The sequence below is a fragment of the Setaria italica genome, chromosome IV (assembly GCF_000263155.2).
Source record: "Setaria italica strain Yugu1 chromosome IV, Setaria_italica_v2.0, whole genome shotgun sequence".
Lineage (NCBI taxonomy): Eukaryota > Viridiplantae > Streptophyta > Magnoliopsida > Poales > Poaceae > Setaria > Setaria italica.
In genome coordinates, this window is record NC_028453.1 from 39,787,873 (window position 1) to 39,815,492 (window position 27,620).

General features: G+C 47.2%; 7 protein-coding genes across 7 annotated transcripts; 2 read left to right on the forward strand and 5 right to left on the reverse strand.

Moving 5' to 3' along the window:
* Positions 1-375: 375 nt before the first annotated feature.
* Positions 376-2,496, reverse strand: LOC101772026 (GDSL esterase/lipase At1g71691). The gene is made up of 5 exons (XM_004966435.3): positions 2,151-2,496; positions 1,876-2,006; positions 1,499-1,738; positions 847-1,096; positions 376-752 (listed from the first exon to the last, which is right to left on the reverse strand). Exons 1-5 carry the CDS (start codon positions 2,413-2,415, stop codon positions 532-534), a joined length of 1,107 nt encoding a protein of 368 aa, XP_004966492.1. The 5' UTR covers positions 2,416-2,496; the 3' UTR covers positions 376-531.
* Positions 2,497-5,403: 2,907 nt separating this feature from the next.
* On the reverse strand, positions 5,404-7,207 carry LOC101772430 (GDSL esterase/lipase At5g55050). The gene is made up of 4 exons (XM_004966436.3): positions 6,924-7,207; positions 6,694-6,827; positions 6,368-6,625; positions 5,404-6,267 (listed from the first exon to the last, which is right to left on the reverse strand). Exons 1-4 carry the CDS (start codon positions 7,165-7,167, stop codon positions 5,791-5,793), a joined length of 1,113 nt encoding a protein of 370 aa, XP_004966493.2. The 5' UTR covers positions 7,168-7,207; the 3' UTR covers positions 5,404-5,790.
* Positions 7,208-10,236: 3,029 nt separating this feature from the next.
* LOC101752589 (GDSL esterase/lipase At5g37690) lies at positions 10,237-11,483 on the reverse strand. Its single transcript, XM_004967241.1, has 4 exons — positions 11,426-11,483; positions 11,132-11,268; positions 10,811-11,025; positions 10,237-10,729 (listed from the first exon to the last, which is right to left on the reverse strand). The coding sequence occupies exons 1-4, from the start codon at positions 11,481-11,483 to the stop codon at positions 10,237-10,239; spliced, it is 903 nt and encodes a 300-aa protein (XP_004967298.1).
* Positions 11,484-13,128: 1,645 nt separating this feature from the next.
* LOC101772833 (GDSL esterase/lipase At5g55050) lies at positions 13,129-14,725 on the reverse strand. The gene is made up of 4 exons (XM_004966437.1): positions 14,485-14,725; positions 14,079-14,215; positions 13,752-13,982; positions 13,129-13,689 (listed from the first exon to the last, which is right to left on the reverse strand). Exons 1-4 carry the CDS (start codon positions 14,723-14,725, stop codon positions 13,207-13,209), a joined length of 1,092 nt encoding a protein of 363 aa, XP_004966494.1. The 3' UTR covers positions 13,129-13,206.
* Positions 14,726-16,453: 1,728 nt separating this feature from the next.
* On the reverse strand, positions 16,454-18,031 carry LOC101773244 (GDSL esterase/lipase At4g16230). Its single transcript, XM_004966438.2, has 3 exons — positions 17,733-18,031; positions 17,517-17,650; positions 16,454-17,414 (listed from the first exon to the last, which is right to left on the reverse strand). The coding sequence occupies exons 1-3, from the start codon at positions 17,974-17,976 to the stop codon at positions 16,686-16,688; spliced, it is 1,107 nt and encodes a 368-aa protein (XP_004966495.1). The 5' UTR covers positions 17,977-18,031; the 3' UTR covers positions 16,454-16,685.
* Positions 18,032-20,334: 2,303 nt separating this feature from the next.
* Positions 20,335-21,999, forward strand: LOC101773655 (expansin-like A4). The gene is made up of 3 exons (XM_004966439.3): positions 20,335-20,853; positions 20,977-21,158; positions 21,319-21,999. The coding sequence occupies exons 1-3, from the start codon at positions 20,593-20,595 to the stop codon at positions 21,740-21,742; spliced, it is 867 nt and encodes a 288-aa protein (XP_004966496.1). The 5' UTR covers positions 20,335-20,592; the 3' UTR covers positions 21,743-21,999.
* Positions 22,000-23,022: 1,023 nt separating this feature from the next.
* On the forward strand, positions 23,023-25,931 carry LOC101774061 (NADH dehydrogenase [ubiquinone] 1 beta subcomplex subunit 2). Its single transcript, XM_004966440.3, has 4 exons — positions 23,023-23,249; positions 24,478-24,523; positions 24,612-24,674; positions 25,579-25,931. The coding sequence occupies exons 1-4, from the start codon at positions 23,143-23,145 to the stop codon at positions 25,606-25,608; spliced, it is 246 nt and encodes an 81-aa protein (XP_004966497.1). The 5' UTR covers positions 23,023-23,142; the 3' UTR covers positions 25,609-25,931.
* Positions 25,932-27,620: the final 1,689 nt, after the last annotated feature.

Consider the following 27,620-nt stretch of genomic DNA (forward strand, 5'->3'; position numbering starts at 1 on the left):
CTAAATGTTCCCTTCTACATAGAGATCATCATCCTGATGACCTGAAGCATTTGGTCTGTGAGGAACGATTGGACCTTCAACAATGTTCCCCCCTCGGTACACAGCTGCAAAAGGAAATTCATGGAAGAAATGAATATCGTCTGCCTGCATAGAGCGAGATCATCTCTAGCGCCGGCCATGATGGAATGGCTGAGTTCTTTGTAATTATTTTCTCTGTTGTCGCTCTTGTTTTCTCTGGTTTTCCTGTTTCTGTCTTGTTGGTTTTGTACTATCTTACCATTCTCTTAATTTAATCCAGTAGGGGCTCGCCCCTCCTGTTCCTTAAAAAAATCTTGCTTGCTGGTTCCGTCGCGTTAAACAAACGAAGCACGGAGCACGGAGAAGCAATCACTACATATCTGATGAGTACATAATCACTGTGTGCATATAGTTTCATTTCACCTGGATGAAGGACTTGTGGTGGGACATAAAACAAATAAACAAATGAGAAACGATCACTATCTGATGAGTGCATGCATTATTGTCAACTCATCATGCTCTGGCCAGCTGCTTGAAGTTGATGGGCGTGGTGTAGCGCGCCGGGCCATCGTAGTAGGCCTTGGCGCCCAGCATGGCGGAGCGCTGCGACGGGTGCACCGAGTCCCAGAAGATGTAGCGGTCGCGGTCGGGGCAGAGCGTGGCGGTAGGCGTGCACTCGCCCTGCGCGCCCAGCCGCCCGCTCCCGCAGCACGCGCTGTCCGAGCTCACGAACCCTAATCCCATGTCAGAAACAGAAATGATCGATCACTACCGGCCGGCCTCCATGAAACTAATCCATGATCGAGTCATCGTCGTCGTCGATCTTACCGAGTGCGAGCGGGTTGGCGAAGGTGTCCTGCGTGAGGCCGAAGGAGTCGGCGAGGGAGTAGGTGAAGCCCGGCAGCTTGGGGGCGAGCCCGGCCAGCAGCGACTTGAGCGCGGCGTCGAAGCCGGCGGCGAGCTGGTTCATGCCGTCGGCGCACGCGCCGGTGGCGTTGAGGACGCGGACACGGGGCACGCAGCCCACCGGCCCCACGTTGATGATGCCAAACTTCCTCGCGCCCAGCTTGTACAACTCCTACAAGTTATGTAATTTCAAAAGAATATGTATTTAGAGGGTTTCATTTTCGTGGTTCTCCGCTACAATGTAAAGTGTGTACGGTTTTGTACTTAGCTCGTCGGACATTTGTTTTTTTCAATATAGTAGCAGCTCTCCTGCTGGCTCGTTAAAAAAAAAGAATATGTATTATATTACCATCAGGATGATTAATTTTTGTGTATTAAGTTAACTCCAGGACCCCCTAATTAACCAATTCAAGCTGGATGCATGTCAACGACAGGTACAGCTATTAGCTATAGCAGCTTGAGGATCACCTTGGGTAGGCTGCTCTATACGCATCACTTGGATGACGTCGTTATGATGTCATACATACGTGTGGCTGCTTTCTGATTGAGACTTGTTATTTTACTACACACATACCGTGATGGTGGCGGAGTAGTTGGAGAGCAGGCTGCCGTAGAACGCGGCGACGTCGCTCTGCGTCGCCGTCTTGTTCCGCTTGGCCTGCGCCGTCGCGAAGGCGAAGAAATCGTTGCTGCCGGCGCCGAGCAGGAAGAAGGACCTGGAGAGCAGGTTGCTCGCTACTCGTGGACCCATCTCGGCCTTGGTCAACTCGAACAACCGCACCTGCTGGGACAGCGGGATGTTCTTCCCGGCGTTCTGCACCCACCATATGCATGCAGATCATATGATGCAGCCACATCATCAAATTTTTATTACAAGAGAAAAAGAATATGCATGCGTGCAGTGACCTAGAATTTTTCAGGATCATCAAGAGTTGAGTTTTGGTGACTTACAGTGGAGTCCAGAATCCCAGCTCCTGCTGATGCATAGCTTACTCCTCTATTGATTGCGCTGGGGATCAGCTTCTTGCGCGCTTTTAGAACAAAATATGCCATAGGGCTCTTGTCGAATCCTAGTTTCTTTGCTGCGTATGCATATAGTAACATATAAGAACCACTAATTAAGTTGTACAAGAACATACACAACAATATAATCTTGACAAACATTTTTCATATATGGATCCCTTTCAAAAATATCTTTTATATATGGAAAACAATATGATGCATACCGACGAAGTCGGCGGTGTTGTAACCATTGCTGAACCTTCCAGTGGGCTTGCCGGATCCCGGCAAGTCGATGCCGTAGTAGGGCTTGTCAGCTCTGGGGACGTCTTTCCCCGGTAGGTAGTTGTTGTTGCCGACGTCTAGCGTGGAGTCCCCAAACACGTAGATCGCCGGCACCTGGCGGCGCACCAGCTTGCTTGGCCGGATGCCGGCGACGGCGCCGAGCACAAGGCTGAGAACAAGAGCCTTCATGGCCACCTCGTACGCCATGATGGTCGATCGACGATCTTCTCTAAAGTGCTATGATTGCTTGTGATGCTATGATCTTAGCTAAAGTGCTTGTGATTAGAGTTGATGTGTAGCTCTTTATATAGACACTCTCTCAAAGGTTTTAACTAACTCATCGACCAAGTCCGGGTCTTAATCATAACATATTTAATCTATACATTTGTTTAACCTGTCAATAATGAAATGGCTGCTCTAGTAGTGGACATGCATGTGATGAGCGATGCCGAGAATAGAAATTTTCTTTGGTCAACATAGATCGGTCTGTTAGCGTGTCTGCTCTCTTTGTCAACCGTATATAATGTTATCTATCCTCCTTTTCAGCGGTATATTTTCCTTATTAGTCTATGTATCTATATATATATATATATATATATATATATATATATATATATATATATATGTCACATTCTTGCTTGTTGTAACCTCACTTTATAATTTAAATAAATAAGCAAAGCTAGTAATGTGTGGCTTTTAAAATGAAACTGGTATAAGCATGCGTATATGTTTAATTACATGAAAGCGATGCGAAGATCAAATGGATCACGCTAAATATATATATATATATATATATATATATATATAAAGTTTTATGTACTAATTTTTGTGCGCATTCTACAAGAAGAGATGCATATACATGCTGTCTTTGTGTCTTTTAGTTGTATGCTTTGCTTGGAAGAGTCTTACTCTTCTCGAGCTTGATATTTACGACAGATGATTCAATCGATTTAGTGGTATATGAAGTTGCAGGGCCAATATACTTATTAATATGAAGTTCAATTATTTATCGCTCAAACCCGGCCATAACCTTTGTTAAAACTGGACACCCGATCGACCGGACCCAAGTTGATGATGCCAAACTTCCTCGCGCCCAGGATCGGATCCTGCAACCACATCTCTTGGATATATGTTAGTTTCCAACTTGCTGGCGTAGCTCACAAACAAAGCTCGCTCAGCCTTTACTCTTTCGGCGTGCATGGAAGAAGCACAAGAAAGATGCGCCAGATAAAAGAATGGTTACAATTAGCTACGCACCGTGATGGCGGCCGAGTAGTTGGAGATGATCGAGGCACTTGAATGCATTACATATACTGTATACTTGTATAGTATAGTGCTTTTTAATTTTTAACTAATCATTAACTTTAACTAATTCGCTGTACACAGTTTCCTCTCTCTCTTTTTTAAATTTTTTTTTCCGGCTGCGTTGAAAAGTTTGAAATTTGAACTCCGATCCGATTTCTAGGTTTTGGAGCGCAGTTATCTCAACTGTCTCCACGAGGTCAACTCAAGTAGATATTCACCGACAGTAGACAGCAATTCAGCACATGGCTCACGTGGAGTAAAAATTAAGGATGATTAAAAATATGTAAAAACGACGGTGCAGGAGTAATTTCACGTCCTGGACTGCTAATACCCGATCTTTTACTCAAAATTGAGACTTGGATAATTTAATTTTCAGACGCTTAATTGTGCAAAGTTTAATTCCAGAAATCATGAGGTCGTGCGATAGAGTTGATGATCACTTTCAGTGGAATCCAGGATCCCAGCTCCTGCCGAAGCATAGCTTACTCCTCTGGTTCTATGTTTCTCTAGCGCATATACAGGAGTGGGGTCATAGTTACCGGTGAAAAACGCGGCATTAGTTCTGGTCGGTAGACCTTAAAGATCTCAAAAATCCATTCAGGATAAAAATTTTGAGATGAAAGGAGGGTCATTAGTTCCAGTCACAGTGTATAGAACCTGGTCCGAGGAGGGTATAAAACCAGGACTACTCAACACTCAAAAGGCTTCAAGCTAAGATGATGCTAGGAACGTTCTGATGTTCCAAAAGTGAATGGGAATGTGCACGTTGTTGCCTTTACTTTACCCTAGTCAAATACGCGAAATGAAACGGTAGGTGGGCATGCCGCGTGTGTTGTGTTGTGTTGTGTTCTGCCATGAGACCGGCCAGCTTGTTTGGTCAGCATCGATGATGGATCATCCGTTAACGGGCCTGCTGTCTCCTTGTCAACTACAATATATCCTAGCCACTTTCCAGCGGTAGCTTTTCCTTACTTTATATGTGTACACCATCAGATTCCTCATGTAACCTCACTTTATTTGTGATCACCTAGTAGCTAATGACAATGTGTCATGACACACGGACAAGGTAGTAGGTGCATGCGGGCTTTCTAGATATCCTTTTTTTTTAAAAAAAATAACTGTGCCTTTTCAGTTTTTTTTCATAGAATAAATAGAGCATGATAGCAACGTGATTACATGATAGCAATGCAGATAAGATGAACTGGATCAGGTTATCATGGGCTAATTTTTGGAGAAAAGGGTTCATGTTACGTAATAATTGTGCCCATTTTATAATGGCATTCACATATATGCTTTTATTGTAGCCTAAAGATCAGTCTCGTCCTCTTCTTTTGAATGATAAACGAGAGAATTTATGGAGTGATTTCTATACAACTAACTCAAGTGATTGAATGTTTATTTGGTCGCATATATATGCCGTGAAAAAAAATGTGTGTCGTAAGTGTTGTTTTAAGGCAAGAGAGTTCTGATGAACATGCAGAATCACTACAATACATCTAACATTCCCCAACAGTTTTTTTTTCCGATCGTCTGACCAACATTTTTTAGTATAAATCTGAATAATAATTAGCTAACAAACTACGGGGAACGAGTATGTTGGAAATTATAATTTTTGGTGATTGAAAAAGCTGTTGGAAAACATGCAAATGATACTAGAAAAATTGTCCTACTGTACGCTCGAGAAACAATAATAAAAGGCACTAAAGCTTTTGACCACTCAGGTAAAATTGCATATATTGTGGAATAATTTGTCCAGGTAGCTTGCTGCTTCATCCAATTGAGGAAAAAATGTCTTGGAAACAGAAACATTTCTTGCAACGTTTCGAAGTTCTCCTATAAATATGTACATGTAAAGACACCATCAAGCAAGTTGAAAATCACGTCGTTTGCATTATTCCTGAATAAATAAAGAACAACAACAGGTGGGAAATTGAAGTAAACAGTACATCTTAGTGATTCCATGCGTGGACCAAGTTAACCTTACAGTGTGTTTATATACTTTTATATGTAAAATACAATTACTCATTTATTTATTCCTGTAGCTAGCTAGTCTTGGACCTTGGTTGACTTATTAGTACCACCTCCAATCAGCTTTATATGAAGTTTCAGACAGCAAATTTGATCTGCTTGCAGCTTCATTTTCCTGTCTGAAATGTCATACAAAGTTGAGCGGAGGGAGCAGTAAATTTTATTCTCGATTACATTTATATGTTTTTCTCAGACAGGATTATTATTATTACATATATGTATGTGTATATGTGAGCACAATCTAGTCCATTAGGTGGACTGGGCCAGCTGCATGAAATTTATGGGCTCAGTGTACTTGGGCGGCCCGTCGTAGAATGCCTGGGCCGTGAGAAGGGACGCCCGCTGGGAAGGGTGGTAGCGGTCCCAGAAGACGTGCTGGTCGCGGTCGGCGGCGCAGAGCGTAGAGTTGGGCATGCAGTCCGCCTCGGCTAGCAGCCGCCCGCTGCCGCAGCACGCGCCGGCGATGTCGGTGTACCCCGACGCCTCCGGGTCCGCGAAGGTGTCCTGCGTGAGGCCGAAGGAGTCGGCGAGGGAGTAGACCATGCCCGGCAGCCTGGGGGCGAGGCCGGCGAGCAGTGACCGGAGCGCGTCGTCGAAGCCTGCGGCGAGCTGGTTTAGGCCGGCGGAGCACGATTCCGCCGCGTCGAGCACCCGCACCGCCGGCACGCACCCGAGTACTCCCAAGTTGATGATGGCAAATTTCCTGGCGCCCATCGCGTACAGCTCCTGCACCCATGCGTGCAGTAGCAATTCCCTTTAATTAGTGGCGCGTGAGCGAGCGTGACTGGCCGGTATACTTGTGTGTACTTCTTCTGGAGGTTGGTACCGTGATGGCGGCCGAGTATTTTGAGAATAGGTCGGCGAAGAGCGTGGCGGCGTCGCTCTGCTGTTCGGCCTCCGACCTGTTGCTTGCCTGCTCCGCGGCCGCGAACACGAACAGGTCGTTGCTGCCGAAGGTGACGAGGAAGATGGACTTGGAGAGCAGGGCGGTCACCGCCGGGGAGCCCGCCGCGGCGAGCATCTTAGCCCTGGTGGCGTTGAAGTACTCCAGCTGCCTGGATAACGGGATGCACTTGCCCGAATTCTGCATGCACATGCGTTAGTGGTTGGAATGATCCGTCCATCATATTTACAAGATGGATAAAGACTTACCGTGGAGTCGAGGATGCCAGCACCTGCGGAAGCATAGCTGACACCAGTGGTGAGAGCGGCCAGAACAAGGCTCAAGTTGTTGGGTGCCAGCGAGAGGTAAGGAGGAGGGCTACGCACCAACCCCATGCTCTTTGCTGCATGCACATACGACGACGGACAATCAGTACACGCATGCATGCATGAACCAAAAATCAAATGCAGACATGACGGTGTATGTATACGATACCCACCGATGTAGTCAGCGGTGTTGAAGCCATTGCTGAACCTCCCGGTAGGAATCCTGCCGGGGAAGTCGATGCCGTAGTAGGGCCTGTTGGCTCTGAAAACGTCCGCCCCCGGCAGGTAGTTGTTGTTGCCGACATCCAGGATCGAGTCCCCGAGCACGTACATCGCCGGCGGCCCGCGGCGGAGGCCGGCGGCCTCGGCAACTAGCACTTGCACGGATAGCGCAAGGCACACCACAAGACCCTGCATGATCGAGTTGATGATCGAACAGGTACAGCTTGGAGCACGATGACTTTATCTTGTGAACTGATGGCAAGTAGACGGCATGCATATAAGCACACATGCGGCCACACGTAGGGTTTCGATCAACTGGACCAAAGCAAGGATAGCATATATTAATTGGGCCATACCTAATAGTTGACGACTATAGAATGCGGAAGACCCGAAGTTCCGCAGCGACCTCCGGGCCAGGCCACGTCGTTCCTTATTGGCGGCCGTCCGATGGCGCCGATCCAGCCACCCACAAGCAGGTGGGCAAGCACGTGGAATTTTGCAAAAAAGTCCTCTAGTTCTTCGCAAATCTACTGCGGACTCAGGGAGGCCCCCGGTCTATAGTAGACGTGTTCATTTTTCTTCCGAGACACTCTGAATTCCAAAATATTTCAATATTAAGAAGAGAAAATTCGAAATTCACGATAACTTTGCAGAAAACCGCCGGCCGCTACTTTTGTCAAGAACCCCCGCCACTCAGAGCTCGATACGCGTTGCCGTCTCCGGCCTGCCGCTCCTGGTGCATAGAAAGTAGTCATCATAATGCCATCCATGCACGGGAAGTGCAGATAGAATAATGCATTGCTTGTACGCATGCATAAAGAACTACTAGTCTGTCCTGAAAAAACGAACTACTAGTCGTTTCAGGTTCATTCGGTCGTCGTTCGCGTGGCTGCTATCTCGATCGTGTTCAATTCATCAGCTGCTAGTAGTACTTTGTATCATGCAGCGCATTGAGTTCTGCATACTTTATCTACATGCACATCACATCACGTACATTCTTTCAATCCAGGACGCTTAGAATACTTCGGTTTCCATGACTCCGTGCTATTTTAATAAATTATTAATACTATAAGCGTACCTGCAAAATAAATACGGTAGGGTCTTTTTAGTTAATTAATTACACATGTATTTGATGGATCGCAAAGCAATCACGCAAGGACAAATAGGAATTATTGGATGATCAAACTGCATCAGAGAGCTGACGGCCGTGGCATTGATCGTTTCCATTTCCTTACTTTATATGTAATGTACATCATCACATTCCTCCTGTAACCTCGATCACTTTATTTTTGATCAGCTAGTAGCTAATGAAAATGTATGATGACACGCGAACAAGGTACTAGGTGCATGCGGGCTTTCTAAATATTGTTTTAAAATAATTGTGCCTTTTCAGTTTTTCATATAATAAATAAAGCATGATAGCAACGTGATTACATGATACCAATGCCGATAAGATGAACTGGATCAGGTTGTGGGCTCATTTTTAGAGTAAAGGGTTCAGGTCACATAATAAATTGTGCCCATTTTATAGTGGTATTCATATATCTGGTATATTTAACTATGCCAGAAATAATGTTTATAGATGCCTGGTTTTTTTGGGTGGCATTTTAGAACTGGCCTTGAAAATAACCTGGTGGGTCTAGGCATCTGGACCGGCCCTACAAATCTATTTCCAAGGCTAGTCGACCAAACCCAACCGCCCTTGAAAATCACTGGTGGAAAAGTGAGCATTAGTCCTAGTTGGAGAGAGTCATATCTCTCGAATATCCAACTAGGACTAATCTTTCGGAACTAAAGGTCCCCTTCTTTAGTCCCTGTTGGTATTCCAACCGGAACTAAAGGGCCGCCATGCAGGCGCATGCACGTGGCCTCTATATTACCAACCGGAACTAAAGACTTTTTTTTCTTTTTACCCTGAATTCTTTTCCATATTAATGTTAATTGTTGCTTCACTTATATATATATACACCTATATATATACATCCTTAGCGTATACTACTTACACGTATATGCTTGTATTGTATGCATGTCGTATATATATTTCATTATAGTATATGCATAATATTAATTTTAACTACTATATATACAATTCTTATTATATTATACACATCAAACTAGTATTAATACAATTACTATATATTCAATAATTTATCCTCATAATTTTTAGGATCCTCCCGTCATGGTGTTGCTCGGTTTGGCTACCGAATGTACATCGTAATAAAATTCTCCGTTAGGATTTATCACCTCGTCCACCAGAAATTCTATGAGTGCTTCTTGGATTGCCAAAGCCTTTCCTTCTCCAAGAGTTCTTCCCGAATTTGCCACATCTGTAATTTAGAAATATGTGAATGTTACACCAACAATTAAATAAAAGGAGCTAGAAAATGATTAATAATTAATAGGTTTATTTTGCATACAGTTATATGGTCCGATAGCACCTTGTCCCTCACGAAATGGTGTATGTGCTCACAGACGTAGTATCCACATAAATTATTCCCTTGTTCCTATCTCAAGCACTTTAGTGGAAAAAAATACGTTATGAAATATTCGTGTTATAGAATATACAAAATGTGCAAACTTCATGCATACCAAAAAAGTTGTACTGAATGTAAGTTTTTCTTTGAAATCATCACGGTAATACTTGCGGAATTATTTCCATGCGCTGCGAATTAAAATAATAAATATGATACAGTGTTAGGTGAAAATTTAGGAAACAAACTTGAATGTCTTGGTACTCCTCCTTTGGTTTCCTCAGCGAATCAAACACAATAACATTGATTTGATCAATCATAATTATAAGGAGAATCGAGTGGTAACTGTGTACATAAATATTCACATTGGAACTAACTCTTTTGGAAGTTGTGCTTAAAGGATCTGCGGTCGTCTTCGTCAAAATTCTATTCTCTTGTCGCGGTTGCTTCAACGCCATCATTTAGGATTTTCTACGAGATTCATCTACGTTGTTTTTGATACGATACAAGCTCATGTCGTATTCGCAATATCCTTTCTAGATCCGGGAGCTGTTGCGCGTAACGAGGGATATCAGATTCTAACACTCTGTCCTAATAATAATTAAATGTACTCAATGACACTCCTCTCTGTCTTCATCGGAAATAATGAAATCAAACGGTTGCTGCATTTCAATCATTTGTTGATTTATTTTTAGCATCCATGCATTTGTTCGTGCTTTATTATATTTTTACGTAGGTAGAATCAATAGGAGGAACAAACACTAGGTCCCAGAAGCAAGAAGAATCAGTAAGGTCATGTGGACCAGACCAGCTGCTTGAAGTTGATGGGCGTGGTGTACTTGGCCGGGCCGTCGTAGAAGGCCTCAGCCCATTGCTTGGCGGCCTCCTGGGAAATGTGCACCGCGTCCCAGAAGTAGTAGTGGTCGCGGTTGGCGCAGACGGTGGAGTTGGGCGAGCAGTCCACCCGCTGATCGCCGCCGCAGCACTCGCCAGCGACGTCCGTGAACCCTGACGCCGGTGGGTCGGCGAAGGTGTCCACCATGAGGCCCGAGGCATCGCCCAGGGAGTAGCGGAATCCCGGCAGCCTGACGGCGAGGTCGGCGAGCATGTTCCGGACGGCGTCGTTGAAGCCGGCGCCGAGCTGGTTCCGCAAGTCTGAGCACGCGCCCGCCGTGTCGAGCACCCCGTTAACCGGCAGGCACCCGACTAGCCCCAAGTTGGTGATGGCGTGTACAGATCCTGCAACATGATTTATTTGATCCGTGCAGCTAGCTAGCCAAATTATTCTGTAATCAAAGGCAATAATTCTGCAAGATTATTGTTCCTGCAGTGTATTCAGTACCGTGATGGCGGCCGAGTAGTTGGACATGAGGCTGCCGTAGAACGTGGCGACGTCGCTCTGCTGCTCCGGAGGTGACCTGTAGAACGCGCCCAGCTGGTCGTTGCCGTCAGCGCCGATGAGCACGACGGACCTGGAGAGCAGAGTGTTCACCGCACCGGAGCCCACCGCGGCGATCATCTTCGACCTGGTGGCGTTGAAGTACTGCACCCGCTTCGACAACGGGATGTTGTTGCCCGCGTTCTGCGTACGTCATCGGATCATGCGTGCATGCTTGCTTTGTTAATTGTTGGAAGTTTGTTGCATTGATCAACCTGTATAGGATCGGAGATGCATGGAGTGCACTTACAGTGGAGTCGAGGATGCCAGCTCCGCCGGAAGCGTAGCTCACACCACCAATGGTGAGTGCGGTGGAGACCACAAGGCTGGAGCTCCATGCCAGCGCCAGATAAGGCGGAGGGCTACCGGCGAGTCCTATCTTCTTTGCTGCGCGGCGTAACCACACCAATCAAACTAAACATCATTATTCCATATATATACACATGTCCATAAATATGGATATGAACTATGAATTAGTTTAAAAACATATTATATTCCAGGTACGAATCCCCGAACACGTACATCGGCGGCGGCAGGAGGACACCGGCAGCGGCGCCGAGAACTTCCATGGATATCACAAGGAACAGCACAAAACCCTCCATGGCCAACTTGTAGCCCATGATCATATACCTCTGCAGGTACCTGCTAGATGAGATGAAGCAGCACCTACTTATAGGCCCAAAACTAATAAGCTTCTCTTTCTCTAGGTCACATCAACTGAACTATTCCGGATCTCAAAACAAGAAATTTTGCATGATATATTTGAGATTGCTTCATACCTAGTATATAGTTTTATAAAGTTCTGACTGATGCTCGCAACGGAAATTAATTAATGAAATGTGGAAACTATGGCTGGGTTGTACTGCATGAATGCGTGTTGGTGTCCAGCAACTGGTTGTGCTACCTCAATTTCAGTTCAAGCACTATATACCCACACATAACGAAATTGGTTGGTGTGTCGGCGTGCCTTCTATCTCAAATCTCGTTTTCAATTCAACTATTCACCCCAAACGAACTCATGGTTAACTAACAAAAATTCGGTTCTTGCTTAGGTCACCATCGTAGAGATCCTGGGCATGGGCGTGGTTTCCCAAGAAATTTTTCAATTTTATGTCAACTACTTTACCCAATATATAAATATATGTGTGTAGCAGTGGGTACAGTACTCGAGTTGAAATTGAGATTCTTTGTAGTGGCATGTCTTTGCTTACTTTATTTATAAATAGCCCATTTGTTAGCCACTTTTATACGCATCATGCATTGCCCCCGTTCATTTTTGTTGAAGTCAAAATGCACTAGTAGTTGAGCAAGTACTTCGCTATATTTTAGTCCCGGCTCCATTCCATTTTTTTAAAAATCAATATAAGCATGTGCATATTTTGCTGAACATGTTATGTTGTTGACATACTTGAAAGTGTAATTGTGGGAATAAATCAATCTATTCCATAGCAATGTGTGTATAGATATGGAGGCCGGGGTGGCTCTAAGCCAACCACACAGGCGTACATGTCTAAAATCAAGGGCTGACTACTATAATTATACATACTATAATTATAATAGTCTAACAATACTGAACCTGCAGCCTATCTGAGCTCGAAGGTCCAACTCTCGCTACTTCAGCCCCTGGCTACCTAAATTATTAGAGTGTGTAGCGGAATCCAGCCTGACCCACTATAGCCACGAGCTGGTGCCCCCACCAGGCTAAGCCTCGGATACAATTCAACCCAAAAGATTAGCCTTAAGTTATGTTCCCCATCTTATACGTTGTGCTTCCTTATTATCAATTTTCAACGTGGGACTAAAACCTAACACAAATGATGTCGGCCCACTTTCTATTACACTAATGCTTTATTAAGGATTCAAGGGTGGAGATACACGGGAGAAGGAAGGTAGGAATGTAGAAGATGATGGGTGCCGGCTGCGTCCGGAGAAGGCGGCGGCGCGATCTGCGGATCTTGTCCGCACAAGGGCGGTCCTGTGAGATTGAGAGAGATTCGGTACTCGTATGTACTCGGAGTGAATTCATGAGAATAGAGAGTTACACTATATCCCAATTACTTGTTGGTGACACCAAGCAGTACTGGTACAACATCGCCGCAGAATTTAAAGGGTAGTTACCGAGAATGCAAATGTACTGAATGCCACTCCTCTCGGTCTTCAATTCATCAGAAATGAAATCAAACGGTTGATGATTTTTCAATCGTTGCAGTTCAAAATAAGAACCACCGACATAGATATGTAGCGGTAGCGGCCATGCATTTGTTGCCGGTTTATTTATACGTAGGTAGAAGCACTAGGTCCCTGAAGCAAGAATCATCAGCTCCATCATGCAGCGGTCTTCTGGACGAGCTGCTTGAAGTTGATGGGCGTGGTGTACTTGGCCGGGCCGTCGTAGAAGGCCTGAGCTCTTTGCTTGGCAGCCTGCTGGGTAATGTGCACGTTGTCCCAGAAGTAGTGCTGGTCGCGGTTGGCGCAGATGGTGGAGTTGAGCGAGCATTCCGCCTCCGCGCCCAGCCGCCCGCCGCCGCAGCACGCGCTGGCGACGTCCGTGAACCCCGACGACGCCTGTGGGTCGTAGAAGGTGTCCACCATGAGGGCGAAGGAGTCGGCGAGAGAGTAGAGGAAGCCCGGTAGCCTGGCGGCAAGGTCGGCGAGCAGGGACCGGAGGGCGTCGTCGAAGCGGTCGGCGAGATAGTTCCGGTAGTCTGAGCACGAGCCCGCCGCGTCGAGGACCCGTGCAGCCGGCAGGCACCCGGCTAGCGCGACGTTGGTGATGGCAAACTTGCGCGCGCCCAGCGTGTACAGATCCTGCAATAATGTGATTTTTGATCGGTGACCCTGCAACATTGTTAGATCAGGCTGCGGTCTACCGTGATGGCGGCCGAGTAGTTGGACATGAGGCTGCCGTAGAACGCGGCGACGTCGCTCTGTTGCTGCGCGTTGGCGAACACGGACAGGTCGTTGCCGCCAGCGCCGATGAGGACGACGGACCTGGAGAGCAGGGTGTCCACCGCGCCGGAGCCCACAGCGGCGACCATCTTCGACCTGGTGGCGTTGAAGTACTGCACCTGCTTCGACAACGGGATGTTGTCGCCCGCGTTCTGCATGTTGTCATCAGATTAATTGTTACAAAATTTGTTGCATTGATCAACCTGTATAGTTAATTATAGGATCGGAGATGCGTGGAGTGCACTTACAGTGGAGTCGAGGATGCCAGCTCCGCCGGAAGCGTAGCTCATACCAATGGTGAGGGCGGTGGAGACCACAAGGCTGGAGCTCCATGCCACCGACAGATAAGGCGGAGGGCTACCGGCGGCGAGTCCTATCTTCTTCGCTGCGGCGTAACCACATGGAGAGACCAATCAAACTAAACATTATTGTTCCACATGCATACACATTATTACAATATCTACACATGTTGCTCTGTTCCAAATTATGTCGTTTTAACTATCTAGATACACGGATATTATTATGTATCTAGACATATGGTATATTTAAGTACATAGCAAACTCTATGAATTAAAAAAGCTAAAACGACTTATGGAGGGGAGTAGTTAGAAGATGGAGCATATACATACGTACAGTATATAATACCAAACCTACCGATGTAGTCAGCGGTGTTGTACCCATTGCTGAACCTTCCGGTGGGAAAGCCCGGGAAGTCGATGCCGTAGTAGGGCCTGTTGGCCCTAGGGACATTCGGCCCCGACAGGTAGTTGTTGTTCCCGACGTCGAGGTACGAGTCCCCGAACACATACATTGGCGGCGGCGGCTGGAGGACGGCGGCAGCAGCAGCACCGAGAACTTCCATGGATATCACAAGGCACACCACAAAACCCTCCATGGCCATCAACGTATTAGAGCCCATGATCATATATCTCTGCTGGTGCCTGGTAGATGAGATGAGTTAGTACCTACTGTATTTATAGGCCCAAGACTTATTATAAGCTTCTCTTTCTTTAGGTCACATCAACGGATCTCAAAATAAGAAATTCTGCCTCATATACATAATATAATATTGGGATTGCCCCATACCTAATAATATATAGTACATAGTTTTAGAAAGTTCTTAGTGATCGCAAAGAAAATTAATGAAAATGAGGAAAATATGGCTACGCTGTACTGCATATGAATACGTGTGGTGTCAACTGGTTGTGCTATCTCAACTTTCAGTTCAAATGTACGACTGTACCCACTATATAGCCACACATAACGAAATCGGTTGCCGTGTGAGCGTGCCTTCTATCTCAAATCTCCATTTCAATTCAACTATTTCTATCCATGCATCCCAAACGAACTCATGGTTGACCAACAAAAATTCGGATCTTGTTAGGTCACCATCATATCGATCCCGGGCATTATTTGTTTCCGGAGAAGATTCTCAAGTTTATGTCAACTACTTTACCCAATATATAGATATATTATATGTAGCAGCAAGTACAGTACTAGAGTTGAAATTGAGATTCTTGAGCATTGATCCTACCCATTAGTACCGGTTATTTTTTGACCCGGTACTAATGTGAGCATGAGTACCAGATCTAACGGTTAATTCCCTAGGAGCCCCCCGTGACCCTCTTTAGTACCGGTTGGAGGCTCCGATCGGTACTAAAGGTCACCCATTAGTACCGGGTGGAGCCTCCACTGGGTACTAAAGGCCCTCAGGCACATTAGCTCCACCCGGTACTAATGGCTGACATTTAGTACCAGTTGGAGGCCCCAACCGGTACTAACTTCCCTTCTATAAATCAGGAATCTTCTTCCTCCTACCCGAGCCATTTCCTCCAGCTCGAGCTTCATCCATTCATGGCGAAATAGGGGAGGTGCTGCCGGATTTTTGACCATTTCGTGAGGATTTCACTCATTCAAATGTTCTAAAGGTTAGAAACTTCATCCTCCCTTGATACACGATTAGTATACTAAGTTTTATGCTTTAAAGCTAGAGTAATTTGTGATTTTTAGAATAAGGTACAATGGAGAAATTTTTCATTTATATGCATGTGTTATTTAGAGCTCATATTTGTGATTTTTAGAATAAGCTACAATTTTTTTGATGCTATGTTTCGTATTAGTCAAAGAAATTGGTACGAGGTTAGAGGAATAATTTCATAGTTTAGTCATTTACAAATATGAGCTAAATAAATTATGAAAAAAATATAATTTGTTCATATTTTAGTCATTTGCAAATATGAGCGAGATAAATTGTGGTACATAGAGATAATAAGATGAAATAGAGGTGTGTAATTAGTCATTTTTAGAATAAACTACAATAAAGAAAATTTTCATTTATATGAGCTAAAACCGTTGATTTGTGGGCCGGTTCATGACTTTATTGGAGTATATTGCTTTTTCAAGTACCCACAAAACCGTTGATTTTGGGCCGGTTCAGAAGCAAAAGCATGGAGGGAACAGTGGCCGAGCTTCAGCATCAACTTACTCTCACCGTTTCAAATTGTAGATCATTTTAATATTTATAGATTTATAATTTTTCTATGCATCTATAGATAAATAATAAAAGTAATGAATTTAGAAATACCAAAACAACCTATATAATTTGGAACGGAGGAGCAGCAGGGAAAATGCAAACCCAGGGGGACAAGCCCAACAGAGGCTTTATTGAGCAAATCCGGAAATGGCAAAATGTAAGTTGCCACCGCCGTCCTTACTATGTCTTCCTTACTTCATTACAGTACTCATATGGAAAATTAGACCAAACCATAAGTACTACAAAAACAAACAAAGCACGGGCAAATTCATGACAGGATCAGACTTCTTCCCAAGAAGCAAGGACGACGTAGAATAATCAATCATATTTTGTGGGCTAGCTGCTTGAAGCTGATGGGCGAGGTGAACCGGGCTGGGCCGTCGTAGAAGGCCTTGGCGGTGAGCATGGCAGCTCGCTGGGAAGGGTGGACCCAGTCCCAGAAGAGGTAGTGGCTGCGGTCGGTGCAGAGCGTGGAGCCGGGCAGGCAGTCCGCCTCCGCGCCCATCCGCCCGCCGCCGCAGCACGCGCCGGCGACGTTCGTGTACCCCGACGCCGCGGGGTCGGCGAAGGTATCCTTCGTGAGGCCGAAGGAGTCGGCGAGGGAGTAGACCATCCCCGGCAGCCTGGGGGCGAGCCCGGCCAGCAGCGACTCGAGCGCGGCGTCGAAGCCGGCGGCAAGCTGGTTCATGCCGCCGGCGCACGCGCCCGCCGCGTCGAGCGCGCGCACCCGCGGCACGCAGCCCACGAGACCCACGTTGATGACGGCGAACCTCCTGGCGCCCAGCTTGTAGAGCTCCTGAATGGTGGCCGAGTAGCTGGAGACGACGCTGGCGTAGAACGCGGCGACGTCGTCGCTCTGCCGCTCCGCGGCCGACCTGTTCTGCTGCGCGGCCGCGAACACGAAGAGGTCGTTGCTGCCGACGCCGACGAGGAAGATGGACCTGGAGAGCATGGCGTTCACCGCGCGGGAGCCCAGCGTGGAGGCCATCTTGGACTTGGTAGCATTGAAGTAGTGCACCTGCCTCGACAACGAGATGGTTTTGCCGGGGTTCTGCATGGCATTATTGATTAGTACAGTAGGAGTTGTTAGTGCTAATTAAGAGAAGTAGCTTGCACGAGACCATGGATCGGAGTGCACTATGATTATACTTACAGTGGAGTCGAGGATGCCAGCGTCTCCGGAAGCGTAGCTGACGCCAGCGGTGAGAGCGGTCAGGACAAGAAGGCTGGAGCTCTTTGCCAGCGACAGGTAAGGCGGAGGGCTACTCACAAAACCCATGCTCCTTGCTGCAGCATTCGCAGATCGATCTTGTTGAGTTCGTCGAAATCTATTGCCAAATACGTACAAGAAATAGGTGTACGTACGCACCAACGTAGTCAGCTGTGTTATAGCCGTTGCTGAACCTTCCGGTGGGAACTCCGGGGAAGTCGACGCCGTAGGGAGACCGGTTGGCCCTGGCGACGTCCTTCCCCGGCAGGTAGTTGTTGTTGCCCACGTCCAGCGTCGAGTCCCCGAACACGTAGATCGCCGGCGGCCGTCGGCTGGCGACGACGACGGGAACCAGCACTTGCATCGATACCACAAGCAGGCAGAGCACAAGATCATCGCCCATGGCCAACTTGCAGAGCTTATTAGCTAGCAAAATTGTTGATGCAGTGGCTGTACGAGTGCCCGATCGATCGGTTGCTCTTTATTTGTTGGTGAGCTAGCTGCTGCATGTGATAAACATGTTAAATGCATAGTAGCTGCGTGTAGTTACTGTTTGCTGAGAGCAATATATGACCATACTACTTTGGCATATATAGGTCGGCGGCAAGGAAAACTCCAGTCCATTTCCCTATGCTTCTATTCGCGTGCGTATGCAGATAACTGGATCTGTCGGCCGGCCGGTTTATATTATTCATCCGTCAGAATCCAAGAATGCAGTGCCGGGGCAGAGCATGATGTTCACAACAGGCCCAACACCTACATGATCGAGATCGAGAGTGATCGATACTCACCATACACGTTCCATCTAATCATCTATCATATGGCGTAATACTGAGACGACCAAAGCTAACCTTGGAGTATTGTTTAAAAGGCGTTATGGCTACGAACAATATGCTTCAAAAGATGTTAGGCACCTAATAAGCAGTGGCCATGACAATCACTACTTGGGTGTGTGTGAAAAGGGAAGAAATCGTGGGGGGTACAGTTAGCTCTATGGACTACGGGTTCCGTTTTCAAAAAAAAAAAAGAATTTAGCTCTATGGGCTTTGTTAACACTATGGGCTTATTGCAACGGGTCCAATGTATGCTGGGACAGAAGCGGCCCATATAGCTTGGATCTCACGTGCTGCTGCTGCTGCAGTGTGCTAACCTCATGGACCTAATTAATTCGTCGCCACCACTCTGTCCAGTGTATGATTGAGAAACGAAACCGAATCAAATGAAAATATGAAATGGCCGATGAGATTTATTCGTAAACTTGATCCGCAACCACGTACGCTTGCAGTAAGCAAGTGTATATCTCTAGCTAGATAGTAAAAGATCGAGGGTCAATTTGGCAGGTTTTCGTTGGTTATTTAAATTTGGATCAAACCAAATCATCATTCCAGTGATATCGAGAGAGGGAAAACCGGTGGACAGTTTGTATGATAGTTGTCGACGCAGCCGTGTGGAGAGATGGTCGCAGCATTATTTGTATTCATCGTCTGCTGGTGTTTGATTGATTGATTTTTATAATTAGCACATGGCAGGCAACTAGTAGTGTAATTAGTACATGGAAGGCACGTCGTGTTGAGCAGAGAACGTGAACTGCAGGGCATCAGAGGAGCACGTAGCAGAGATTAAGCGTGCAGTCCGGTCTTCTCTAGTGATTGATCATCACAGAAACGAAACGATCGAAATCAAATGAAAATATGGAATGGCTGCTGAGATTTATCCGTAAACTTGATCCACAGCTCCGTGCACTTGCAGTATACAAAAATACTGTAAGCAGACATCTTCTAAGCAAAGATAGCAGCTATGAAAATAGAGAGAATCAATTTGGCATGTTGATTGGTTATTTAATTTGGACCAGATCAAATCATTCCAGTGATCGATATCGAAGTAACCGTGTGGAGAGGCGGTCTTTAATTTGGAAGCATTATTTTATACTCGTCATCAGCTGGTGCGTGTTTGATTAATTAATATAAGTAATTATTAGAACATACTCCATAATTAACTACTCCCCTCTGTCCCAATTATATGTCGTTTTAGATTTTTAAAATTTATAGAGTTTGCTATGAAGTTAGATATACCTTATATCTAGATGTATAATAATATCTATGCATCTAAAAAATCAAAATGACCTATAGTTCGGAACGGAGGCAGTAACGAAGAAGCAAGACTATAGATAATTACATATGCATCGTGTTCATGGCAGGCACGTCTCGTGCTGATTAGTGGATTATCGCACAACGGCAGATGGAGATTTCTGCGGGTCCTAGCCGTAGTTGGGCAATTTTTATATAGAGCCGTTTCAAGCAATGCGTTCGGATCAAGTGTTTGAACTCATACAACATAATATCTCGCTTCGATGATGAGCGTGTGGCACTCCGCTTATACGAGAAGACCTGCTTCCACCTTAATGTTATCTTGTTTTATGTTTTACTTTGTGAGTCTGAGACTAATCTTTCATCATGTAACAACTATGTAATATTTAGACAAAACTTCTATTCTCCTCTTAAATGAAAGGCAGCGCTCCTGCCAAGTTTTCGAAAAAAAATGTATAGAGCCGTTTCAATTTGCGGTCTACTGCTCCGATCGATCGTCAGTGCCTGAAACCTTAATTAGTAGGCAAACAAAAAGGTGTGGAGGAGGAGAAGAAAGTGCGGAGCATGCATGCGTCGGCCCGGGCATACACTGCACCTGCATTGAGAGCCGAAAACTTGGAAAGATGGCATGGCGACAGGCACTTTGCTTCAACCCCATGTCCCCATCATCCATTCCGTCCACCCGTGAGCCTTGGACCCACTCGGCCACTCCACTCACGCGCCCGGGATATTCTGATTTCTTCCTTTCTTCCTCGTATTTTGATGGCAGGCGGGCATGTCGATCGACTGGAGTAGTTGATGCCCCCACGTTCCTGCTGAGTATGCCTATGCCGGCTGCCATAACTAAGCAGCCCGCCTTGCTGCTCCTCCGCTAGCCGTCCGTCTTATCCATCTAGCTACACATCCAGCAGTCGACGAGCTGCTGCGCCGCCATGGCGCTGCTGCTGCTTCTTCTCTTCACCATCAGCCAGTTCCTGCTTCCCGCGTCCTGCTCTCCGTCTTCCAAGAACAACAACTACTACTGCGACTGGTGCCCTCGTCACTCCACCGCCTCTCTCCTCCCTCCCGCCTCCGCCGACCTCGACGACTGTGGGTACGGGGCTGCCATGGCTATGGACCTCAACGGAGGACACGCCGCCGCCGCGGGCGCCGAGTTCTTCCGCGACGGGGCCGGCTGCGGCGCCTGCTACCAGGTGCGTGAGGCGGTGAGGGTGACTGCAGTGCCGCGCACGATCGCTGTGGCTAGCTTCCCGTTACTGTTTGGTACGGGTCGTCGGGTCGTCGCTGACAACGACCGCGCCTCCGCGTGCTTGCAGTTGCGGTGCAGAGACCGGCGGGTTTGCGGCGACGGCGGCGTCAAGGTCGTCGTGACGGGCGCGGCCAACCGGACGGGGTTCCTGCTCGGCAGGGAGGCCTTCGCCGCGATGGCCAGGCCCGGCATGGCCGATCAACTCGCCGCCGCCTTGGACGACGACAATGTCCAGGTCGACTTCAGGAGGTAACTGATCGCACTTTTACAACTGCAAATATTTGATCAACGTGTTGGATCGTACGCACTTCCTTTATAATTTTCTAAAATGGAAGATCCTGTGTCGTGTTCTTGCTTGCGCATTAACGGCTGCAGAGACTTGCAGCTCAAAATTCAACGTTTGATGCAGGACACCTTGCGAGTACAAGAAGAATCTGACCGTCCAAGTGGAGGAGGGGAGCCGGAACCCGGGCCAGCTCGGCATCCGGTTCCTGTACCAGGGTGGGCAGACCGAGATCGCCGCCGTCGAGATCGCCGCGCAGCAGGCGAATTACCACACCCAGACGGCGTCGTCGTCGTGGCGGCCCATGGCGCGGCGGCTGCGCCGTGCGTGGCGCACCCCGCGCGCCCCGGCCGGCCCGCTGCGGCTCCGCCTCGTCGTCACGGCCGGCTTCGGCGGCAAGTGGCTGTTGGCCAAGGAGGCCGTGCTGCCGGCGGACTGGCGGCCTGGCCAGGCGTACGGCACGGGCCTCCGGGTCACCGACGTCGCCCTGCGCACCTGCGCCCGCTCCTGCCGCGCGCGCCCCCCTGGCGACGAGGAGCTCAGACGGTGACGACACGGCGGCGGTGGCGGTGGCAGGCCACCGAGATTACCTTGTACATATTTTTTAGTTAATTCTGTTCATGATTCGCCGCCATTTTTTTCGGCCGTCAGCCAAAACAACACAATGTCATGGCTCTTGAAGGAGTTGGTTCCTGAAGAAAATTAGAGAGGAAAACAGAACACCTCTGCCCTGATCCAAGCTAGGCTGCACGAACAGAGCTAAGGGGGGTTGCTTAGATGTTAAGCTAAAGTTTAGTCTTTGTCGCATCGAATCTTCGGAGATTAATTAGGAGGACTAAATATGAGTTAATTATAAAACTAATTACATAGATGGAGGCTAATTCACTAGACAAATCTATTAAACCTAATTAATTCATGATTACCACATGTTTACTATAACATCACCTTGTCGAATCATGGACTAATTAGGTTTAATAGATTCGTCTCGCGAATTAGCTTCCATCTGTGCAATTAATTTTGTAATTAGTCTATATTTAATATTTCTAATTAGTATCTAAACACCACACAGGGACTAAATTTTAGTCAGGAATCAAACGGCCCTAAGTATACATGCACTGCAACTGCAAGGATAGATGCTGCATGCGTTTCGTACTGACAAATATAATGTGCCGGCGATAGATCTCACAAAGGTTTCTCGGCTTTGGAAGGATGCACGAGATTCATTGCCACTGATAGCGCATCTATCTATCAGGCACAATGTACAATGCAGGATAATGACAAAATGAAACATATTACTGATTCTTCGTTCCTCTCTTGGGGTTGGGGATCACATGAGCATGTTACTGCACTTGTCTCTTTCCAAGAAATCCAGTCAGCCATGGATGCATTCTCACCGACTGCACACGGTGCACCCGTGATCCTCCTGTCCGGCCTTTTGCGATCAGATCGTTGCTGTTGCTGTCCAATCTTGCCGCTGCCGTCTACTACAGTTAGTTCTACACGCATGTTTGCATTGCCATTGCACGACTCCTTTTCGAAAAATTAACCGTGGCAGTGCAAGACAGTAAAACTTTGAGCGAATTTTCCTACGTGAGCCTGCTGCTGTCCTGCTGAGTTATTTTCCTTCCATATAATCACCATTCCTCTTATTTCCATCCCTTTCTGACCGCAATAAAAATACTGGGCCTGGACTACCAATTGCCCGGAAGGCCCGCCGGAAAGAGCTAGGCCTGTTTAGCACGTTCCAGGAACCTGTATGTATAATTGCTCTCGGCCCAAGAGAGTCTATCGGGGCCAAAATTTATACGGCCCAACAGCCCAGCAATCAGCGAAGCGAGACCAGTCGGAGCCGAGCCAGATCCAGACTGACTCGGCCTGCCCACCACACAGACAACAGACGAGGCGAGCACCAGGGCCTGCCGACGACCACTGACGAGGCGAGCACCGGCGATGGGCGGCGGCGGCGCGCACGGCGGCACCACCTACAAGGGCTACACCATCCCGCACAACAAGCGCTGGCACACCGTCGCCGGCAAGGGCCTCTGCGCCGTCATGTGGTACGCACGCTTCCCCTGTTCGCCCTCTTTCCTCCTCTCCACACCCCCCCGGATCCATCCATTTCCTTCGAATCCGGTAGCTTCCCCCCCGGATTCAAGGATGCCTGAATGCCGCCGGCGATGACTCCCTGCTTTCCGCAAGAGGAACGCCGCGGTGGGATTCGCCCTCGCGGGTGGGCCTCGGGTAGATCAGGAAATGTTGGGGACAATTTCTGACAGGTTGTTCGTGCGCGGATTGTGAGGACCTTGGGATGGGGAAGGGGGTTAAACGCGGTGCGATCCGTCTGTTGCCCGCACCGGCGCAACTATAGGCTTACTCCGCGTAGCAAAAAACCGATTTGGGGATCTGGAAATGGAGGTTGGTGACTGCCTTTTATGTCATCTCGTTTCGTTAACACTGTCCACCGATTGCTGCATCTGGGAGCAGCGATTGCTGTTCTGATCATCGCTGACAACTTTGCTTTAGGCTCTTGGGTAAATTCGATGGGAACTTTCTAACAGCTCTCGTGTAGTCGTGTGGTTTTTATCTCCCAGCTGTTCTTCTTGCAAGAGTTTGGGATCGATGCTTCAGTTGTTGTTTCATTTTCACATCAAACAAGATTGATTCAAGTCATTTCGTTGTGTTTATATCCCTTGTCAGTAGTCTGTTAAGCAAAACTTATTCTCAGGTTCAGGATTTATGTCTACCGAATGAAAATGCAATTTCTGAACGTGTGGGAAGTTCAGTTTGAGAAGGATACTGTAGTTGACATTCATCTTTACTACCTTTGCATCTTTATTGATCTGAATTATCAGAGACCAAACAGAAACATGCTATGGAATTTTTTTTACACTGTAACTAGAAATCAAGTACTTGTACAACTATCCCATTTGCAGCACCACGAATGTATTTTGAATCAAGTTACACACGAAGCCACAATCATGGCTTTGCAGAAATGTATGTTGCGTCATATTGAAGCCTGCAGTTCTGCTGTGCATGTCCTTCAGCCAGCTTTCCCCTTTCTGTGAGCATAGATTGATTAAACAGCTTGAAAGTTGTCTTTCTCTTATGGCTGGAGCTTGGTACTCTTAATGTTGTATTTTTTCCCCCCTGAGTTTTTAAGAGTACAAGTATGATGAATCATCTCAGATATGTTTAGACTTCAGAGTTTAGACCCCAAACATTCTAACAGCATAATTTGGGCATATTTTCACAAGCCACAAGCATAACCAAATTTGCTGCCTGTAGGTTTTGGGTTTTCTACAGGGCTAAGCAGGACGGTGCTGTGCTCTTGGTAATATTCTATTTTATTTTCATCAACTTCCGCTCTACACTGTATCTTGGCTTCTTGAATACAAGCTAAATAAGTGCAATTCTTTCAGGGTTTGCGCCATCCTTGGGATGGGCATGATGATCACTCTCATGGTCATGGGCATGAACATGAGGTATTAGCATATGTTCCCCTGCCGTCACTTAGCAATATGCTTTAGCTCATTTTCTTAATAAATCTGAAAAAGGTGCTACTTATTGAGTACTCTGAATTTACAATCATTTGCAATGTTACATTTAATTGTTTTTATTTCTCTTGCCATCATGTTTCTTTTCACAATTTTTTTGATGTATTATAGTTTTGAGAATTTGATAACCAGATAGATATATGTTGCTGCATATCTAACCTTGTGACTGGTAGTGATAAAAATAGACGTATCATGTGCTGAGATTGCATAATCATTCTAATGTCATCACTATAGGGTGTTTTGACTGGTAAGGCTATCACTTCATGAACTGTAGCTTGTTTCATCTGGAGGTACCAACTAGTTGATATTTCCGCTTGTCAACAAATTCTTGATGAGCTGGTTGATTGGCTTAGTTCATTCTTCATTGTGTAAGCATGCTTTATTATTCCTTTTGACATGGACATGCAACACATGATGATCTAGCGTCGGTGGAGTGGGAATGATAATTCCCATAAACTGTCAGCAGTCTTTATTGGCTGTGTTGATCAGCTTAGTTTCATTCTCTGTTGTGTAAACATGCTTGTTTTTCCTTTTGAAATGGACCTGCAATACATGATGGCTTTGCATTGGGGGAGTGCGACTGATAATTCCCTGATATTAATTGCCATCTTAATCTGTGTTTTTGTTTACATCGTGCATGTTTGAGAATTTATACTTTCTAGCAGTGAACTGATTTATACTGTTCAAGTAATTGAATCCAAAACTGGGAAAAACATAGTCATTTGCTCACAATGGGTCTGCTGCATTGGTCTTATTTAGAGGAAAATATGGAAGAATCGATAGTCTTTTTTGGCTCACTGGGAACTCAACGACTTCTTATTTTTTCATGCAGGCATCGTCATCTTCGTCGTCTTCTCATTAAGTTGACAACTCCTTGTGGCTGATGGTGACTCGATGTTCCACCTGAAGTTTCAGTTAATAAATTCTACCGCCCTGCATGGGACAAATGTTGTTTGCGAGTTGTTTAGCACAAAACTGGTTCCTGACGATTGTGCTCATGTATTTGGTTTCAAGCTTCAGTTGATATGTTGTGGGAAAGAATTCAATGTATGCTGCTGTTCCTTTTGATCAGTACTTGTCGCGCTCCTTGCTCTGCTCTCTGTCGCCTATAAGAAAACACCATTGGACTCACTTTCACTGCCCGTGATATGTATTTCATGGGCTTAATAGCAGCTCAATCGAGAAGAGGAATGGCGAGTCATGGTGTTGTTTTGTTTGGTTGATGTTGGGCGACATTTCGTCGTGAAGGTCCGTGTTTGTATTCTTTTGCTTCAAGCTACGGGACCTATAGGCATTTAGCGCCATTTTGCTTCAAAGGACGATGGCATGGTTGAGATGGAGTTTTAACGTGTGACATGCCATCAGATCTGGGAGCATACCTGCCGCCGCCTAGTTGCTCGTGTTAACTTAAAATTCAGGTAGGACAAGCTCACCTGCGGTAACGTTGCACCAACAAAATATACCGTGGATTTTCTTGGTGCTCATCTCGTTCCGCCGGTTAAAAGTGTGTGTGATTTTATAGGTGATTGCGGTGGCTGTCCAAGAGAAGAGGCCCTCTGCCGCGGAAGAGGCAGGATGAGCGCGCTCAGAGGTCAGAGCTGACGACTAGGTTGGTCCCCTGCACCGAGCGCCGCCCAATACCCTAGGAATGGAGCACTGCGCTTGAGCCGTCCACCGGCGGGGCCATCCTGAGCCCCGACCATCGGCACCGCTTCGCTTCCCTTCGCATTGGGAGGAAGAGGCCGCGTACGGAGGCGCAGCGGGTGACGAGGCCGACAGGGGAAGGGCTGAAGGAGGAGGGCTGGGCAGGACCATCTGCCGCCGCGCCGACACGGGCATGGCCGGCGGCGGACGGGCGGAGGCCATCATAGAGTGCTCCGAGTCCGAACCGTGAAGCACATCCGTGCGTGCGGTACGGACCTCCTGCTCTTCTCTGAAAATGTGTGAAATGCAATGCATGCTTGCATCCCGTTGCTGTTCATTTCTGCATCACTGTCACTACCTGGTAATCATACGATTACATATCTGCACGACCTTAAATATGAAGGAAGAACATATACTCCGGCTGCTCAACACCCATGGAATGGAGCAGCCATCGGCTCCAGCAATCCACCGGTGAGAAGTAGTGTCGCCACGCCGCCCCGCTTCGTCACAGCCCTCACGGGGAAAACGAGGGCGCGTACGGAGGCGCAGCGGGTGATGAGGCCGGACATGAGAAAGGGGTGTTGGAGGAGGAGGAGGAGGATGTCAGGTCGTCCAAACGCCGTGACGAGATGGTCGCCGCCGCGGCCGCCGGACGGGAAGGAGAAGGGCCGATTCACAAGCCATGAAAAAACTCAGGGGCCAAATTACATAAAACCCCCTAAAATGGATCGCGATCAATAATCGCGATCCAAATATTTACATAAAACCCCCTAATTTGGATCGCGGCGCGATCCAAATCAGGAGATTTTATGTAAAAGTTTGGATCGTGATCCAAATGAGGGTGTTTTCTGAAAAATATGTTGGCCGCGGTTGAGACGAGACGGAGGCGGCGGCGGCGGCGGCCGATGCGCAGCGCAAAGAACGGCGTCCGCGCCGACGTGCCCATCGATTCCGCCCCGCCGCGCGACGGCGATTCCGCGCCGGGTTGGAGGTTATCCGATCCGGAGGGAGGTGAGGCGTCAGGGAAGTCGGATGGCAGTGAAGCACTGAAGCTGCGACGCCACGGCATGGCGGCGGCGGAGGCGGTCAGCTAGTCCGATGAGGTCCTCCCAGCCATCAAGCACGTCCGTGAAGGACCAAAACAGGGGAAGACCACAGGTGACTGCCTTTTATCTCATCTCGTTTCGTTGAGACTGTCCACTGATTGCTGCATCCGGAAGATGCTGATCA

What these genes read in the sequence shown, in the direction of transcription:
- LOC101772026 (XM_004966435.3), bottom strand. Translation starts at nt 2,415, where the DNA reads ATGGCGTACGAGGTGGCCATGAAGGCTCTTGTTCTCAGCCTTGTGCTC. An exon ending in CAACACCGCCGACTTCGTCG is followed by an intron (nt 2,007 to 2,150) that starts GTATGCATCATA and finishes ATGCATACGCAG; the next exon opens with CAAAGAAACTAGGATTCGAC. An exon ending in CTGGGATTCTGGACTCCACT is followed by an intron (nt 1,739 to 1,875) that starts GTAAGTCACCAA and finishes TGGTGGGTGCAG; the next exon opens with AACGCCGGGAAGAACATCCC.
- LOC101772430 (XM_004966436.3), bottom strand. Translation starts at nt 7,167, where the DNA reads ATGCAGGGTCTTGTGGTGTGCCTTGCGCTATCCGTGCAAGTGCTAGTT. An exon ending in CTGGCATCCTCGACTCCACG is followed by an intron (nt 6,626 to 6,693) that starts GTAAGTCTTTAT and finishes ATGTGCATGCAG; the next exon opens with AATTCGGGCAAGTGCATCCC. An exon ending in AATACTCGGCCGCCATCACG is followed by an intron (nt 6,268 to 6,367) that starts GTACCAACCTCC and finishes GCATGGGTGCAG; the next exon opens with GAGCTGTACGCGATGGGCGC.
- LOC101752589 (XM_004967241.1), bottom strand. Translation starts at nt 11,483, where the DNA reads ATGGAGGGTTTTGTGCTGTTCCTTGTGATATCCATGGAAGTTCTCGGC. An exon ending in AGTTCTCGGCGCCGCTGCCG is followed by an intron (nt 11,269 to 11,425) that starts GTGTCCTCCTGC and finishes TACGCCGCGCAG; the next exon opens with CAAAGAAGATAGGACTCGCC. An exon ending in CTGGCATCCTCGACTCCACT is followed by an intron (nt 11,026 to 11,131) that starts GTAAGTGCACTC and finishes TGACGTACGCAG; the next exon opens with AACGCGGGCAACAACATCCC.
- LOC101772833 (XM_004966437.1), bottom strand. Translation starts at nt 14,725, where the DNA reads ATGGAGGGTTTTGTGGTGTGCCTTGTGATATCCATGGAAGTTCTCGGT. An exon ending in CAACACCGCTGACTACATCG is followed by an intron (nt 14,216 to 14,484) that starts GTAGGTTTGGTA and finishes GTTACGCCGCAG; the next exon opens with CGAAGAAGATAGGACTCGCC. An exon ending in CTGGCATCCTCGACTCCACT is followed by an intron (nt 13,983 to 14,078) that starts GTAAGTGCACTC and finishes GACAACATGCAG; the next exon opens with AACGCGGGCGACAACATCCC.
- LOC101773244 (XM_004966438.2), bottom strand. Translation starts at nt 17,976, where the DNA reads ATGGGCGATGATCTTGTGCTCTGCCTGCTTGTGGTATCGATGCAAGTG. An exon ending in TAACACAGCTGACTACGTTG is followed by an intron (nt 17,651 to 17,732) that starts GTGCGTACGTAC and finishes CGAATGCTGCAG; the next exon opens with CAAGGAGCATGGGTTTTGTG. An exon ending in CTGGCATCCTCGACTCCACT is followed by an intron (nt 17,415 to 17,516) that starts GTAAGTATAATC and finishes AATGCCATGCAG; the next exon opens with AACCCCGGCAAAACCATCTC.
- LOC101773655 (XM_004966439.3), top strand. Translation starts at nt 20,593, where the DNA reads ATGGCGCTGCTGCTGCTTCTTCTCTTCACCATCAGCCAGTTCCTGCTT. An exon ending in GCTGCGGCGCCTGCTACCAG is followed by an intron (nt 20,854 to 20,976) that starts GTGCGTGAGGCG and finishes GCGTGCTTGCAG; the next exon opens with TTGCGGTGCAGAGACCGGCG. An exon ending in GTCCAGGTCGACTTCAGGAG is followed by an intron (nt 21,159 to 21,318) that starts GTAACTGATCGC and finishes CGTTTGATGCAG; the next exon opens with GACACCTTGCGAGTACAAGA.
- LOC101774061 (XM_004966440.3), top strand. Translation starts at nt 23,143, where the DNA reads ATGGGCGGCGGCGGCGCGCACGGCGGCACCACCTACAAGGGCTACACC. An exon ending in AGGACGGTGCTGTGCTCTTG is followed by an intron (nt 24,524 to 24,611) that starts GTAATATTCTAT and finishes CAATTCTTTCAG; the next exon opens with GGTTTGCGCCATCCTTGGGA. An exon ending in GTCATGGGCATGAACATGAG is followed by an intron (nt 24,675 to 25,578) that starts GTATTAGCATAT and finishes TTTTTCATGCAG; the next exon opens with GCATCGTCATCTTCGTCGTC.